This window comes from Rhinichthys klamathensis, unplaced genomic scaffold, assembly GCF_029890125.1.
Source record: "Rhinichthys klamathensis goyatoka isolate OS25496 unplaced genomic scaffold, OSU_Roscu_1.1 h1tg000114l_1, whole genome shotgun sequence".
Taxonomy (NCBI): domain Eukaryota; kingdom Metazoa; phylum Chordata; class Actinopteri; order Cypriniformes; family Leuciscidae; genus Rhinichthys; species Rhinichthys klamathensis.
The window spans coordinates 3,833,708-3,850,000 of NW_026606651.1; the positions used below are offsets into that span (position 1 = coordinate 3,833,708).

At 37.8% G+C, this 16,293-nt stretch overlaps 1 protein-coding gene across 3 annotated transcripts in view; it reads left to right on the plus strand.

The window, feature by feature from the left end:
• Positions 1 to 458: 458 nt before the first annotated feature.
• Positions 459 to 16,293, plus strand: part of opn4xb (opsin 4xb) — a 19,632-nt gene continuing 3,797 nt past the window's right edge. Inside the window, exons 1-6 of one of the 3 annotated variants that reach the window (XM_056254845.1) lie at positions 504 to 574; positions 7,411 to 7,578; positions 12,566 to 12,699; positions 12,903 to 13,106; positions 13,238 to 13,409; positions 13,490 to 13,645. In XM_056254845.1, the coding sequence (XP_056110820.1) occupies positions 7,445 to 7,578; positions 12,566 to 12,699; positions 12,903 to 13,106; positions 13,238 to 13,409; positions 13,490 to 13,645 (800 nt within the window). In that variant the 5' untranslated portion in view covers positions 504 to 574; positions 7,411 to 7,444. Of the gene's footprint in view, positions 575 to 7,312; positions 7,579 to 12,565; positions 12,700 to 12,902; positions 13,107 to 13,237; positions 13,410 to 13,489; positions 13,646 to 16,293 lie in introns of those variants that run through there. The other 2 variants (XM_056254846.1, XM_056254844.1) reach the window with 2 other exon arrangements.

Here is a 16,293-nt window from a genome sequence, read left to right on the forward strand (position 1 = left end):
TGTCCCTTTAATGATGCGATCAGCTACATGCTAAGAGAGTTATTTTTCTGTGGCCACGAAAATACCCTTTCTGAGAGTTGATAGATGATTAATACCGATGCGATGGCGATGTAGGCCTATGCCAAAAAACGTTCTATATAAGGAGTAATGTCTTAATAGATGGCATAATAATTTCATGTTTAACGGGATTTAAAAACATTTCTAGTGAAAATGTGTTTATGTTAATTAATTAAAACTAAATCCATAAAATGATTCCATGATGGGAACTCCTAAAATGCTATGAAGCGCCTGAAAGAACCCAACCTTTTCTTAAGAGTGACCATGATGACACACTTGTTATGATATTCAATGTTTATGCCTAAAAAAAACGTTTTCTTCTTTTTTTTTTTCTGCCCAGGTTGACACATTTCTCCACATGAAGCTGATGTTTAAGCCGAACAGAGGATCAGCAAGTAATCATTCATTCCAGATGAAAAATTACATGACCATTCATCTTGGCCTGAAATAGAAGTAATCCCAAGACAACAAAAGATTAAGTTGTCACATGACCCTGATAGCAAAGTTTAAAGCCGTGGTAAATTACACATTATCTCATTTCTCTGGGGAATAGATTGCCAGCCATGTGGAGCCATATGCCCAATGCCAAAATAATGCTTTCCAAGAAAATCTGTCCATCCCTGAAGACATAAAAGATAAAAAATTGTGATTTAATTGCAAATTCACTACAGAAATAAAAACAGAATATGAGGGAAAGCTTATTTTCTGTATGCAATGATCAGATTTTTTTTAAAACAATGTTTTGATTTTTGATTTATCACTTTCCTCCATTTGCTTTATTCATTTGCATTGGTTGAAATTGTGTTTCCTTCGAGGAGACAAACAATTGGATGAGTAAATGACCCATATAACAAAAATTAAACAACGCAAATATTACAAAATGTGACATTAAAAAGTGAACAAATCACTTGTTTTTCTAAAGTACCAGTACTCCCCTGAGCCTAATGAGTTTTAACAGACCCCCTTAAGTGTGCGGTGGGTTTGATGGGAGGTAATTGAGAATGAATGGGGAAAGTCACGTGAGAGGAGCCAATGCCTCCATCGTGCTATGGTGGGATATGATGGGTTATGATTTGGATATGATTGGTTAATGCGATAAATCCCGCCTCTTGTTTTTGTGCGCGTTCGCGAATCGGTCTGAATGAGCAAAAGTATGGCATTAATGGGAAGACTAATTAAAAAGTAAGTAAATAACTTGGGCACTTAGATATCACCGCTTTATGTCAAGCCAAAATCAATTTTGAAATGGCCTAAAAAAATGATGAATGAGGGATTTACACTAGTAAGTATGAATACAAAATACCATTGTATTTGGTTTCTCTTTTTTTGTTTTGATGTAATGTTTATTTAACCAGGAAAATGTGACAACATTACGTGTAACTGCATGGGACGTGATTTACATTTGATCTGTGAGGCTTCCTCGTTTTAGAACAGCACTGCACTCCACTGGTTAAAATCACATTTCAACCTAACATTCATAGTGTTTATATAATGTAATGTTATTGTTGTGCACCATTAATCCATCCTTCAAAACATTCTCTTGATTAAACAGACATTGAATTTCATATCAGCCACATTTAAGATCATTTTTACATTAAAGCACAATGCTACAGAATTGATTTGTTCAAGACAGGCTAAAGAGGCTTACTTATATGTTATGACTTTACCGGTGCCACTGTTCTATAGAAACATCAGATTGCTTTTGTCCATAACTCTGGATTCGGGATTCCTAAAGCTCGTCCACTGCATCCTAATTCGCCTATACTATGCCCTAAAAGTATGTACTGTTTTTGTGAAGAAACAGTGCACACTTTTGAGTGTGTAGCAGAAGAGTAGGCAATTTGGGACATACTTCATAATTGCGTCTTTAACGGATCGCTTGGTTACATGCATCAGGTCAATGTTGAAACTGCCCTGTAAATCCTCTTGTCACCGTTTAAATCCTTCACATTCAATTTAATAGAATTTTCTACCATATCGAAAACAAATGTTGTAGCATGTTGATCTGCCAGTCGTGTGATGCATTTCAAATTAAAAGGGACAATGTGTAGGAATTTCTCCCATCTAGCGTGAAAATGTATTTTGCATTTAAACGAATAGAGGGAATGCATTGATGTCACGTGTCCCACGTGAACACGCCCCCTCAGCGGGACTGAGTGGCAAAAGAGCTGCTGCGTGACTGGATTTAATAGGGGAAACTGCGGAAACGAGAGTAAAACAAACGATGTTTGGACTCGATATAAGTGTTCCTTACAATTTAGGCCTACCAAAGATCCAGTGATCCATATTGACACGCAGCCATTGTGTTTCCTGACATTTGTGTGCCTGATTTCGACGCCGGGGAAATACGTGAAGCAAATTTGCCTGTGTATATAAATACAATATAGGTAGGTCTAAATCCAGGTGATCACTCATATCAATGTTATATATAGGCTATAATCATATCGTCCAGCCCTAAAACTTGTAGCCTATAGTTTTTTTTTGTCATAACAACGCATGTGGTCATGTAAACACGGGAAACCCGTTTTCTTTTACACTGGTAGTTTTTTGCCTCTTACTCGGATTTCGCATTATGTAAACGCATTAACCTGCTTTCTGCTTTTTTTTCTCATCTCCTGCAGCAGAAGTAGAAGTGGTTCAGTCAAAACGCTGCATCTGTAACTGCATGACATGAGAGAATATACGAGCTGTAAGTTTCCCGCTGACATGTTGCAAGCTTTATTTAACATCAACCGACAAAACAAATGAAGTCAGATACGCAAATGATTGTTTTGTCGTCACACGGTCATGGCCTGATTTATTAATAAAGTCATGTAAACACGGTTTACTTGTGTTGTCATGGTTACTGGTTTGCATGTAAACGGGAAACTGGTTATTTCAATAAGCTGATATATGTGAGTTATCATCTTACTGGTGTGCATGTAAACGTGCTCAATGATAACTGCAAATCCACTTTTCTCTGGAGTCAAGTTGATTCTATGAATTGCATCGATCCATTTGCTTCTCTGTTCTGTAGCTTTTGGCAGTCTGTAAAAATATACCTCAGATTTCTTGTGAAATGTAGTTGTACAGTCAATCGCAAAGCTCTTTCCCATTTTAGATGTGTTTTTTGTGTTTTTCACGGCATTCACGCTGAAAACCAATGCTGCCGCTCAGTCTTTTTGCCACTCGAGTGGGCGTGACCGCAATCACTCCAGCTGAGGGTGACGTCATACGCATTCCCTCTATTGTGCTCTCCATCGCCTCGCTTTTTCAAATGCGCGTTGTATCTACGGTAGCCATTAAGTACCAAAAAGCTATGACAGGATGTCTTCTAATAGCACTTCGTCGAATGATACAGTATGAATTACTGACTGTGAAAAACATGAACTATTGTAATAAGTAGTTATGCCTTCTTTATTCGTTATATTTTCTGAAGTACGTGCATTGTTAGATATCATCATCAACTTTTAACTATAAATGTTCTTCTGTCTGAAAAAAAGCTTGTAATTAAGACTGTAACATTGACTTACCTGTCGAGAAGAAAGCAGGACTTCAGCGTCTCTTTTGAAATCTTTCTCCTGCGTTAGCTGAGCTCTATCCACCTGGAAAAAGCTATCCCGACATTAACTCGTGTTTTTTGTAATCTCCGGTCACGTTTTCTTTTACGATCTATTTGGACTTTTCTGGCGACGAGGATTTGCAACGCAGCCTTTTAAACTTGCCGTGGCAGTGACAAGCGCCTCTCCCTGCTCTGCTCCTCCGTTTCTGCTGCTTTCAGTTACGCTGAATCTGAACGAAAACGCGCTGTGGAAACACGTTGGCCTAGTACTTTTTGTCCCTCTCTGCTATTATAGTTTTTCAAGATGGCGGAACTACATGGAAGCCTCCGTGGACCAAGGGGGTAATCCATCGACCGGGAGTTGAAGCCGGCCGGGTGCCGCCATGTTGTAGCAGAACTTTACTTGCGTTAGCATTTCCATTGACTCCCATTCATTTTGGCGTCACTTTGACAGCGAATAACTTTACATCTGAGGCGTTTAAAGACTCCATTTGTCCATTATTTATTTCTAAAGACACACGACAATGTATAAAGGGCTCCATTACCTTCTATGTTACATTATGGCCCCGTAGAAACAGATTTAGTAAAAATAGGCTAACGATTGCGTCATAACCACTCGACTCTCTGTCGCGCTGTACAGAAATGACCGTACAGACAGGAGGAGAAGCTCGCAGGCAATCGGGGGGACGTCCCGTCAAGGGAGAAGCCCATAGATAATGAGTCCATAAAAGCAACGGAATACTTACTCCTGCTCACTCACGCCAAAGAACTCTTTGCTCAAGTTCCCCGTCTCTGCAAGATTAACGTTGGCAGTTTTCACGCACAGCTACTAGAAGATTTACGTCTGTCAGACAGGTTGCTCACGTCATCAAGCTTAGTTTGAGTCGGTCTGAGTCTGCGCCTCAGGAACGGAAGTGCTCAAAAATCGCTAAAAATGGGCTTCAACTGTCTCAACTGAGTTCCAATGAGATGGCTCTGTCCACTTCTTATACTGTCTATGCCGTGGACCAACCCGTCCCATGTATATAAAGATAATAAATTCTTCGTTTACGGGGATAAGTCAAATAATTGGCAGAGGTATTTGTACACCATTGAGGACATATTTATGAATAAAAATATTGATTTTTAAATAATAAAATTCATAAAAAAGTACACATTGTCCCTTAATGACCAAACGTATCTTTATAAAAGTTCACAATGTTGTTGCAAATAAAATATAATGCGGATAACATTGAATAAATATATTTTCGTTAGTTTAGTTACTGATTATTAATCACTCAAACCTCTCTACTATTGGTCGCACACATCCGCCATGTTTGTAGTTTTTTAACACTTTTAAGTCATGTTTCTAGTTCTAATTGAATCCTCGTCCAACGCACAAAGGGTTGTGGGCAATATTAAAGTGTGGACGGATCTGCATTTCAGATTCTAACCGGAAAAATTACACCTGGGTGTCTTTGGGATTTGTGTCAATACAATTAGGGACACACTGATTCTAATTTTGAATACTGTAGGATGGATAGTAGCCTAAGTGAATTTGGACGCAGTGTTCCTCTTTATATTGAGTCGAGACTCGAGAGTGTTGTGGGTGGATGCTTTGTGGAAACCGTGATACGTTTTTAGGATTCTTAAATAGAAAGTTCAAAAGAACAGCATTATGTCTTTACTGTCACTTTTGTTAAATTTAAAGCATCCTTGCTGATTAAAAGTGTCCATTTATTTTAAAAACCTTAGTGACTCAATCTTTTGAAAGGTAGTGTACATTCATTTGTGTTTATCAAGCAAGTTTATTTCTAAGAGCGTGTTATGATCCCGCAGACCTCATCCTTTCCCATTTCTCAGATTAGTTGGAAGCTCTTATGTTCCAGGTTAGTTGGATTGATTCCTTGATCTATAATATAATCTCAGTCGTGTTGCTGTGAGCATGGTTGTCATATAGGCTGAATTAGAGTAATGCTGTTATTGTCAGCGAGGTTTTAGCTAAGATGTAGGATTATGGACAGATATATAATCCCACATCTTTCAATCCCATAGCATGCCGTTGACTGCCGTGGAGAGAACAGAAGTGATGCCTGGATTACGGTGTTAAAGAGATGGACGAGCAGAACATGCAGACAAACACACACAGTCTCTTAGGACTAACCATTAAGCTTTTTTATTTGCTGGTTTTTGTTGTTTTCTGCTAAAGTTTTTAGGAAAGTTGACGGTAACCATTGACTTTCAATGGTATTTTTTTCCTACTATTGACATCAATGGGTGCCGTCAACTGTTTGATTACCAACAGTCTTCAAAATATCTTCTTTCAACAGAAGAAAGAAACTCATACAGACAAATTTTTCATTTTTGGGTGAACTATCCCTTTGAAAAAGTAGGCTATATGTTCTATATGTGAAATGTAATCTTACATTCGTCATGTTGTCGTGACCTACAGCTTCAGTTGCATTCGCCATTCACAAATCCGCTCCCGTGGCCTCATGGGATAGCATTGTGTTCATTGGATGCACATTTCAGAATCTCATCAGACATAGGTCATCTGGGTACTATTTGCTTATATACTGTTTGATGAATACTATGAATTTTGACTTACTATTCTTTTCACATACTCTTTTTTCCCCTCATAGGGAAGTAAAACGTTTCGGATGCAGATCGACTGTTACCTCATGTTAGAACATACTTCATTAGTGGTTGATAAATAAGTTGAAATCACTAATAAGTTTAAGTAAAATTGATGCTGAAATTGAATACATTAAACGTGGTGATGAGTATAAAACTACACAGTGTACAGTATATGTCTACTGTCCATGAGGACAATGCATTTACCCAATGTGATTAATGTTACTGAGTGTGAAAATTTAAAAAATATATATATTTTTGCATTTTCAGATATTGATGAAAGACAGAATCCTATTCAGAAATACACGGTGGATTGCAGGGTTGTCATCGTTAACTAAAACTAAAACTATTAAAAATCATTTTCAGTAATTGAAAGCTGAAAATGTTGATATTAAATGAAAACTTAAATTTGTTGAATTTGAAAATTGCTAAAATTAAAATAAAAACAATTTAAAGCTAAATAGAAACATGAAAAAATAATAAAAATGCACATAAAATTACTAAAATTAAAATGAAAAAAAATATATATAATGTAAGAGGAACTAATTCAAAATATGAATGGTACATTAGCAATACTAACAAAGCAACACTAGTGGATTGTAAAGGCAGTGATCAGGTCGCTCTGTCCCACAGGTTTGACCTCAGGAAAGGTTCCTGGTGTTTTTTTTAAAGCTCAGCATCACGAATCCCTGCAGCTGTTCATGTTCAAGCCCTCATTCACTCTCTCATTCTGAATCTCCTTCTGCCACTCTCACCCTCTGACCTGTTTAAAAAAGACTCCACGTCCATTACAGACCTGACGAACACAGACAGAAAGCACTATAATCTATCTGACACATGCTCTCAGTCTTGCTGCTTTTAGTCTCGGGCGGCTTGGGTCTTCTCAAGAGAATGTGATGTTCTCTTCTGTTGAATAAATAATGTGCTGCTGGTGTGTGTGTGAGATGAGCGTGAGATTGCCATGAAGACACAGACAAGGGTGGGACAGATGATGGAGAGTGGGGTGTGTCATGTGACATGACTAAACTGCTCCGACAAGTAGGTCGCTGTGTTGTCCGTCTGTTGCTGTTACTGATAGTGTAACTGAAGTCTCTTAGCCTGAGCATGACAGACTGAGAAGTGGTGATGCTGGAAACAGAAGACGGAGACCATGACTGAGTCTGCACTCACGCTTGCTTTGCTGAAGTGTTCTTCTCCAGTTTTAGTTGGTGTATCTCAGTGTTCAGTTTGACGATGGAGCCCCAACGGCAGATATACAAAAGACTGGACATCCCGGATCATGTGCATTACATCATCGCCTTCCTCGTCCTCATCATCGGCACTTTGGGAGTCACGGGTAACGCTTTGGTCATGTTCGCCTTTTACAGGTATGAGCGCTGAGGGGATGAACTGAAGAACTGAAGCAAATGTCATTGAGCTCATCTCAGAAAGTTTGGGGTTTTATGTTAGGCAACACTTTGAAACATTTAAACTAATTAACAGACGTTATTAAATGATTTAATTCTTACTGGATTAGTTAATGTAGCCTACATTAATTCTGTTAAACATGATTCATACACTTTTATTTATATTTGAGTAGTTGATGCTTGGGTATACGTATAAGAGAATGGTTCCGTGAATTATTATTTTTTTTAAATAATTTTAAACTACTACAAATTAACTACATTTTAAATAGGTCTTGTAAAAAGTAAATATATTATTATGAAGTCATTAAAGCTGCATGCATAATCATTATAAAATAATTAGCTAAATGCTTTATAAAATGTTTGGTAACACTTAACAATAATGTTTCATTTGTTAACATTAGTTAACTAAATTAGCAAACATAAACTAACAATAAACAATACATTTAAAACATTATCTTAGCTCGTGTTAATCTGAACATACAGTTTCTCAAAGGTCAAAAGTTGTGTCTGTTAACGTTAATAAATGCACTGTCTACACACATGAACATTTATCATATGTTAATAAATGCTTTAAAATATATATTGTTCATTGTTTACCAATAAGACCTTACTATAAACTGTTACTGATATGTTAGAAGGACAGCTGATATGTCACAATGTAAACATTCAAAAACTATTTAATGTCACTTATGTGGATGTTCATTAACTATTAATCTGGTAAGCATTGTGTAATATTTTTTAATGGTATACTGTATTCACATAAATATATTATATATAAATATGTAATTACATTATATTTAAATGATATAATATAATAATATGAATAGCATAAGTATTACTGCTACAGTTATGTTTAGTTCTGTCAGTTCATTGTGTTTTCCCTTTGCCTGAGTTCTAGTTCTTTGTTTGTTTCCATGGTTGCGAATTAGTTTTACACTTGTTCTGTTTTCCGTTGATTAGTTTATGTGAATGTGTTATTGCTATATCTTTCTCCTAGTATTTTTTCTTTGTTTAATAAATAAGTATTTTTTATTCATCTTTGTTCATGCGTTTCTAACACATTACAGAATACCGAACCTAGATTTGATTTGTTGCAGTGTTTTTTCCCTGTTATGTACTTGTTGGCCATCCAACTGCTCTGCCTAGAAAAGGAGGAGCAAAATCTATAGAGGACCACACCAAGGACTTCTTAGATCTGGTGTGCCTTAAGCCGGGGACACACTTAATGACTGTAAGGCCGATTATGAATGTAATTTGATACTTACGACTGATCATGCCCAAGTCGCATTCAGTCAATGCTCACAGTCAGTGTTTAAAGCAACACTAAGTAAGATTTTTTACCTTAAAATAATGTTTCCAAAATCGTTTCAGTGGTTCATTAAGTCGTAACAGGGTGAAAGGCACTTATGCCTCCGCTTTGCGGTCCTATATCTGCTATAACCACGCTATGTAAGATTGCCAGATCGGGTCGAGTTTCTGTAGTTCTAATGAGACATAAGAAAACTACAAATTTGACTTGCTTTACGTCAAGCGTTACAATAGTCATTATTTTGTTTTTCTTTGTTTCTGATGTCGCAATACATCATACTTTCATGAAATCATGCAACATACTCTACCTTGGCTGTGGACATCGTTCATTCCAAAGCCGGTGCTGGATAAACAGCGAGCGTGCGTGCGACAGTAGGCTTCGGTAGGCTACGACAGCGGTAATGGACAATTCCGCTTCCAACCTGTAGGGCGACCGCAGAGGAAAAGTTACATGGTGTTGCTTTAAAATCTACTGCAGTCGGTGGAAAGTCTGTAAGTGTGTTCAGTTCAGTCTTAGAATGTTTCAGCTAGTCGATAAGTGTGTCCCCGGCAATACACACTATCCAGATTGCTTGCTTTGTGTGTTCTACTTTACCAGCCTCAGCGAGCAATCCAAGGCACGCCTGCCCGGTGTTGGTCCTCAGGGAGATTTCGCCACCTGTGGAGTGGGTCCTGGTGAATAACGAATCTCCGTTCACCATCTGCCCCACAGAGGAGGACATCACCAGCCCCACTCCGGACCCAGAGCCCAGCCAGCCGTCTTTCACACACTGCCACGATGTCAGCGCTAGATGGAACAAACACTCAGCCAATCATAACCCCGGAGGCCGAGCCTAACGGATTGTTTGACCAGGTTGAATGAGCCGGCTACACCATCTGTCACTGGGAGTGTCCTCGTGGAGTTCGAGGGCATGGAGTAGAGCCCACATTCCCGTCGGCCTCTGTTAACTATTATGAGGGAATGGAAGAGGATATTTTCCTGTCTCCCATCCTCGTTGATCCCGCCCAGCTCCAAGTCTCCTGTGTCTCCAAGGATCCCGCCCAGCCCCCCTCTCCCATCGCCTCTGTTCATAACAGCCAGATTCATCTTCCACGCCTCCGCTAGTCCCCTTCAGTCCCTCGGCCCCTCCTCTGACTCCACTCTGCTGTGTGGATGTGCCTCGGGTCTTCTGGTCTCCCGTTTCGCATTGTCAAGAGGATACTCTGGCTTCGCCTCCAGCTGCCGAGTCCGTTCATCTTGGCTCCTCCCTCACTCGGCTCCACCTGGGAACATCGTCCTTACTGCTCCACCGACCTCCCTTGTCCCTCCGGTACAGATTTCCTGACCTTCAGGTGTGCTTCGTCCCTGCACTCCTTCAGCATCTTTGGGCTCCGCCTTCCCTTCGCCTCAGTCCTCTGGCACCCTGGCTCAACCTCGGATCCTCGCCGCTGTAGCTCCGCCTTGGTCTCCAGATCCATAGTGTCGCGTGGTCTTATTGGTCTTATTGGTCTCTTTTCTTCTCCGCCTGGGGCTCCAACTCTGTCGGTCGTCCCCCTGGGTCCACCGGCCATGGCTCCTTCCTCCTTCGACTCCGCTGTGGGCCTTCGTCCTGGCTGTGGTCTGGGTCCCCGCCTGGCTCCTTCTGCTCGGCTCTTCCCTCTCCCTTCTGTTACAGTTTAGTTCTGTCAGTTGTGTTTTAGTTTGGTTTTCCTTGTGCCCATTTGCCTGAGCTCTAATTATTTTTTTTTTTTCCATGGTTGGTAATTAGTTTCATGCCTGTTTTGTTTTCCGTTGATTGTGTATTTAAGCCTTTAGTTCAGTCTGTTCCAGGTTCTATATTGTTTATGTGTTTTCTCTATGTTTAATAATAGGTATTTTTGATTAATCTTTGTTCAGGCATTTCTAACACGTTACAATTACATACATTAAAATATTATTTACTCTTTCCCGCCATTGATGGAAATTTCTGTCATTTGTGAGACAAACGCTGATGAAACTTGATGGAATTTTCCGTGTTTTCACTGTTATATGGGAGCGCTATTATGCATCTTCTGAAAGAGTACTGAATATCTAGATCAAAACACATGCGACAAAGATGCAAAAACAATCAATATGATATGTAATCATATGTAAAATAAAGCGATCATCAACATTAAATAGCATATAAATCAAAACTGTGCAGGCATTAGGGGTGTTGATGGATTCGATCTACTGAAACTGATCATCGTTCTGAATCTGATCCAGATGTAGTCTTTAACAAAAACGTGATTTTCTCAGCTTTTTGCTCAAAATGTTGCTTTTTTTATTAAACTTACCCACATTCAAGTGTTGATAAAAAGGATTCATGAATGTGGTTTGTTCTTTCTTTTATATATGTGCAGATATTCCTACAACAAAATATTCTGGGGGCCATGACATTTTTGTGAAAATGGTCAAAAACGCATGGCGTTGGTTTGCGGGGAAAGAGTTAAATAACAATTAATAAAAAAGCAACCTTATGAACATTATTTAGTGTTATCTTTTGTCTCCTTATCTAGTTCTTTTTGTTGGAGTCAATTTTTCTTAAATTTTTTGTATAGTTTATTTTTTGTCCACGTTAAAGAGTTAAAATGGTGCAATATTTAAATGGATTTGTTTTCCATGAGATAACATCGTAAAATAAAAAGTATTAAAAATTAAGTCTTAAAGTGATATAGTGACAGTTTCCCTGCCTATTTTCAACAGATAATCTCTCATCTGTTGGATAATGCTGCACCAAATCTCGAATATAATATTGACTTTAATTGTTTTAGTGAATTGGGTCAGTGCGGTAAAACTAGAGCAGGCAGTGAAATACTGGTAAAAAGCTTTTTCTTTTTTACTATCCCCACTTGCTCAGATTAAAGTTATGTATATAAAACACCCTGCAGGTCACTGGACAGCCCTAATCCTCATTTTCCATAATTGTTTTTTTCTTTGTGTTCAAGAAAAATGTGCTTAATGTGCTAGAAATTAGGAATATTGTGAATGAGGTATAAATGACACGTTTGATGCATTTCCATAATTGGATGCAATTATTGCAATCATGGGCTTCTGTATAGTGGAAGGAAATTGACTGCTATTCCAGGAAATCGGGGAATACTGAGAATCATTGATGGACAGAACTGCAATGGGGGCATTTGATCTGTTTGATCCAAATAACTTTTATGCATTTACAATGTAAGGTTTTGTTTTACTTGATTATTGAACAATCCTTAACAACAAGTTAACAAAGATTAGTAGGGATATGATCAGTCCAAGTGTACAAAAAATGTTTTTGCATCACGTATTTGCACTTAAATTCAATTTAAAGGATAGTCCACCCAAAAAGAAAATTCTGTCATCATTTATTCACTCTCATGTCATTCCAAACCTAAATGACTTTCTTCATAGATATTTTGAAGTTCAGGTTCCCATTGACTTCCACTGTATTATTATGGAAGTCTATGGGAACCAAAACCATTTGGTTACCATTACCAACATTCTTAAAAATATCTTGTTTTATGAAAGAAGAAAAACATATAGGTAGAAGCAACACATAATATTCATTGTTGATAAACTGTTCTATCTGTTTTAACAGTAGTAAAATTTAACTTGATTTTAATGTGTGTTTTTTGTGTGTGTGTGTGTGTGTGTGTGCAGTAATAAAAAGTTGCGGAGCCTGCCAAATTATTTCATAGTGAACCTGGCGGTGAGTGATTTCCTCATGGCCATCACACAATCTCCAATGTTCTTCATCAACTGCCTGTATAAGGAGTGGATGTTTGGAGAACTTGGTAACTCTTTTTAGGTTTTTTTTGCATGCACTCCACTACATAACACTTTATTTTCAATTAAAGTTGTGTCTAAGACAATTCAAATTTAGGCTTTTCACCTAAATGTATGATATTTTGAAGGCTTATAAATTCTGTAAATCACAGTATTGACTTTATGTAAGAAACGATATATTTATGCATGTATTCTCTCTATTTGCCCTTAGGATGTAAAATATATGCATTCTGTGGCGCACTGTTTGGCATCACCTCGATGATAAACCTGTTGGCCATCTCTATCGATCGCTACCTGGTCATTACCAAACCACTGCAGGCCATCCAGTGGAACTCCAAACGCAGAACCTCTCTGGCCATCCTGTGCATCTGGCTCTACTCTCTGGCCTGGAGTCTGGCTCCTCTGATTGGCTGGAGTAGGATTTAAATGTTCTATTAAATCTCAATAATTTAAATATTCTAATGTGACCTAAAGTAGACTTATAATAAAGAAAACACAGGTCATTTTAAGTGTCTGTTAAAAGCGTGCATGAAATTGCTCTTGCAGGTTCCTACATCCCTGAAGGTCTGATGACATCATGCACGTGGGATTACGTCTCGCCGTCTCCCGCCAACAGGAGTTACACCATGATGCTGTGCTGTTTTGTCTTCTTCATCCCCCTGGCCATCATTCTCTTCTGTTACCTGTATATGTTCCTCGCCGTACGACAGGCCTGCAGGTCTGCGCCCCACACTGGCGTCTTGAGTTTGAAGAGTGATCATTGAAAAACGTTCATTACTGTATTATGTGTGTGTTTAGAGATCTAAAAAGGCTGAGCTCTAGGAAGTCCACCTTTGTGAAGCAGCATTCCATGAGGAGCGAATGGAAACTGGCTAAAATAGCGGCTGTGGTCATAGTGGTATTCGTTTTGTCCTGGGCTCCCTACGCGTGCATCACGCTCATCGCCTGGGCGGGGTGAGTTCTGAGCATGCACACATTTTCAGAAATGTGTATTCATACATTTCTGGGGACCTCACATTCATGTGTTCCTCATAAGCTTAGGCATCATCACTAAATATATTGCTTATACTTCGGAGTAGTTTGTTAAACGAGCTCGTAACCCTCATAGATATATACACTAGATGTCGCCTTGGCTACGGCAGTTCATTGGAACGAATGTGTCAATAGAGCCGCCATCTTGGAACAGGGGAGCCCCTCCTCTTTAATGCATCAGCGTCAATGTAGGCAAAGGTCTTACGAAAATAAAATCACCATAAATCGTCATGAATGCGATTTTCTAGTTTTTTTGGTTCGTTCCAATGGTCAGGCATGTATTTAAAAAAAAAATGTTTAAAAAAAAAAAAAAACAATCTTTCTAGTTCAGATTTCGTTCGTGTGAACATCCATACGCAGCACAAAAGTCAATGAATTCAGCATGAAAATCCATGAATTCGAAGTACAGGCGGAGATAGCAGTGTTAACCATAGATATCCATAATAAAGGCTAGATGTCTCGTCCGCGCTGCTGGCCAATGGAGGTCGACGTCCGCACCTGGCGGCCATCTTGTCACAGGCTCACTCGTAACATTGTGTTTTAATGGTGCATGTACTTTTTATTTTCTACCGATTTTCAAATGGTTTGGTTTGTTATAAACGTCAGAGATGTAGTTATGACACTGCACACTTATGAATAATAAGTGTATCAATAAATAATCATCCAGAATTATAGCCACGTTAATAATGTTTCTAAGAAACTAAACCGTTTGTAAATCCGTCAAGATTTCAACGAGATAGGAGTATTTGTGTTGGTGCTGATCACTTATCTTACATCAGGTACAGAGCCCGCCAGAAAGCTTGCCTGTGACAAGATGGCCGCCGGTGATGATGATAGAGACTCCGCCATAAGACATCTAGCCTTTATTATGGATATGTACTGTATTACCTAGCTACTTCCTATGACAAGACCCCTGTTCCAAGATGGCGGCGGTTTTGTATAGTGTATATATCTATGCGTAACCCTAAGAATGTAGCTTGTGCTACATGTATGAATGATACTCTATCGTTCAAAAGTTTAGGGTCAGTAAGATTTAATACTTTTATTTAGCAAGGATGCATTAAATGTATCAAAAGGCACAGTAAAGACATGTTAAATGTTATAAAGGATTTCTTATGATATAACGTTGTTTTTTTAAAAATAATGCACAAAAATATGAAGCAGCACAACTGTTTTCAACATTGATAATATTAATGATTGTTTCTTGAGCACCAAATCAGCATATTACTCTCTAAAAATGTATTCAGCTAACCTATTTACCTCAACTTAAATAAATACATGGCTGCAAGTAATTAAACCATTTAAGTTATTTTGATGAGATCGGTTGACATAATAATAAATAAATATTGTGTGTAATTTAAATCGAAATGTCTGTGTTAATAATGTTTTTAAATAAATAATAAACAAGACTAATAGATAAGATTAACAGATATTAATTGGTTCCAGGGTAATCAACTTGTTAAATTGTTTATGCTACAAATTAAGTTCATCTAACTCAATGTGGTTTTTTTTTAATTGAAGTTACTGTTTAATAACTCAAAAAGATTGATGCAAACTGTTGCATAGTTTTTTTGTTGTTGTTGTTGAGCCAAAACATTTGATTTTAGCAGCTAGAATGATTTCTGAAGGATCATGTGACACTGAACACTGGAGTAATGATGCTGAAAATACAGCTTTGATCACAGGAATAAATTAAATTGTAAAATATATTCAAATAGAAAACAGTAATTTAAAATTGCAATAAAATGTCACAATATAACTTTTTTTAATATTAAATAAATGCAGCATTGGTGAGCAAAATATACTTCTTTTAAAAGCATTGCAAATTATCACCGACCCCTAACTTTACATATAATTTCATGACTGGATGCGTCAAGCTTAAACGTCACATGCAACCGTCTTGTACTGAAGCTCAGGCCATGTGATAGGAGCCGAACAACTGCTTACTTGTGTGAGCCCTGTGTTCACTGTTATTTTTTTTGTTATCTGTTCTGTGGGCATGACATGGTCTTTCCTCTGCGATTAAAAGATACATTTGCTTGAGAAATAATTCTGAAATACAGTTTTTGCCTTAAATTTGAAAGTAATTTGTTCCTAACACATCTTATGTGTTGTGTTTGCAATGTAATATTGGGTAAAATGTGGGTAGTGTCTGTAATTGGGTCACAATTTCTGTATAACACTTTAAAGTACTAAAGTACAAAACAAAAACATTTAACATTGGACACACGTTGACCTTATAGCAGTTGACCTTATAACTTATATGTGGATAGAGAAATTGATTTTGATTTGAAGAAAATGTCTTTTTTGTTCAGAATTAATTAGAGTCACCATTATTGTTATTTGGGATCAATTTGAATATTGGATATTTTAGAGGACTTTTAGTGCTGTTAAATCGATTAATCACGATTAATCGCATCTGACAGTAATGTTTTTGTTTAATATATATGTGTGTGTGTATGTGCATGTGTGTGTGTGTATATACAGTAAACACACACACATACAATATATATACATATATATACAGTATATTACAAAAACTTTTATGTTAGATGCGATTAATCTCGATT